The 841-nt window shown below is 32.8% G+C and overlaps 1 protein-coding gene across 1 annotated transcript in view; it reads right to left on the reverse strand.

The window, feature by feature from the left end:
- LOC119594543 (UPF0488 protein C8orf33 homolog) overlaps window positions 1-841 on the reverse strand; it is a gene marked incomplete at its 5' end in the record, with an annotated part of 9,598 nt that overhangs the window by 596 nt on the left and 8,161 nt on the right. The window contains 1 exon segment of the mRNA XM_037943574.1: window positions 23-157. Within this exon segment, the coding sequence (XP_037799502.1) occupies window positions 23-157 (135 nt within the window).

Genomic DNA, 841 nt, shown 5'->3' on the forward strand with positions numbered 1-841 from the left:
TTTAAATTAGTGGAATAATGACCTATCTTAAATTTCTTTTCCTCGTCGGCCATCTTCTTCCTGTAGTCCCCAAACATTGACCTCATGAGCTGTCTTTTCTTCACTGTGGGAGTCTTGTTGTTTGATAAAGTCAAGTGACTCTTCATCAATTCCTCACCTGAAAGGAACCATGACTGTCAATTATAAAATTCACAAAGATATCTGAGGTTAATACATCACCAATCTGCAAATTCACATTGACTTTGTGTTAGAATAACTTCCCTGTCACGCATTTCACTCAATGTATCAAATTTCTATATCCCTCAAATGCTGTCAATAAAGGAGTTGAGGATATGGATAATTAGACTATCTGTTGCAAATAGTCTTACTTAATAGATCTCTAAGACACCTGGGAAGTCAGTGAAGTGACTCTTCTTCAACTGTTATTTTAAATGGTCCCTCTTTCTTCAAAATCATAAAAAATATTGATATTAGTATTTCCAAAATATATGGACCTTTTACTTGCTTCAGGCATGAATTTTCAAAATGTTGAAAAGTTCACCTATAAATTTTTTAGGGGCATTTAACCCAATCACAGCTACCTTCCTAAAATTATGACTTTTTTTATTTCTTTCATAAACTGGTCTTTGCACTAAACAGATCATAAATTAATGAGTATATGCAGCAAGTTTATAAATAAATGCATGTGTTCACTGAGTCAGGTTCAAATAAATCTAAATGTTTTAGCAAAATGCTAACATTTTCTGTGTGAAGACTTGTATTGCATAGAAATACTTGAAGTAATAAAATGCAGTGTAGAGGTCCTCAAGACTCATACAACTTGGGTATAACATTTACAGTA

The sequence above is a fragment of the Penaeus monodon genome, chromosome 34 (assembly GCF_015228065.2).
Source record: "Penaeus monodon isolate SGIC_2016 chromosome 34, NSTDA_Pmon_1, whole genome shotgun sequence".
NCBI classification, from domain to species: domain Eukaryota; kingdom Metazoa; phylum Arthropoda; class Malacostraca; order Decapoda; family Penaeidae; genus Penaeus; species Penaeus monodon.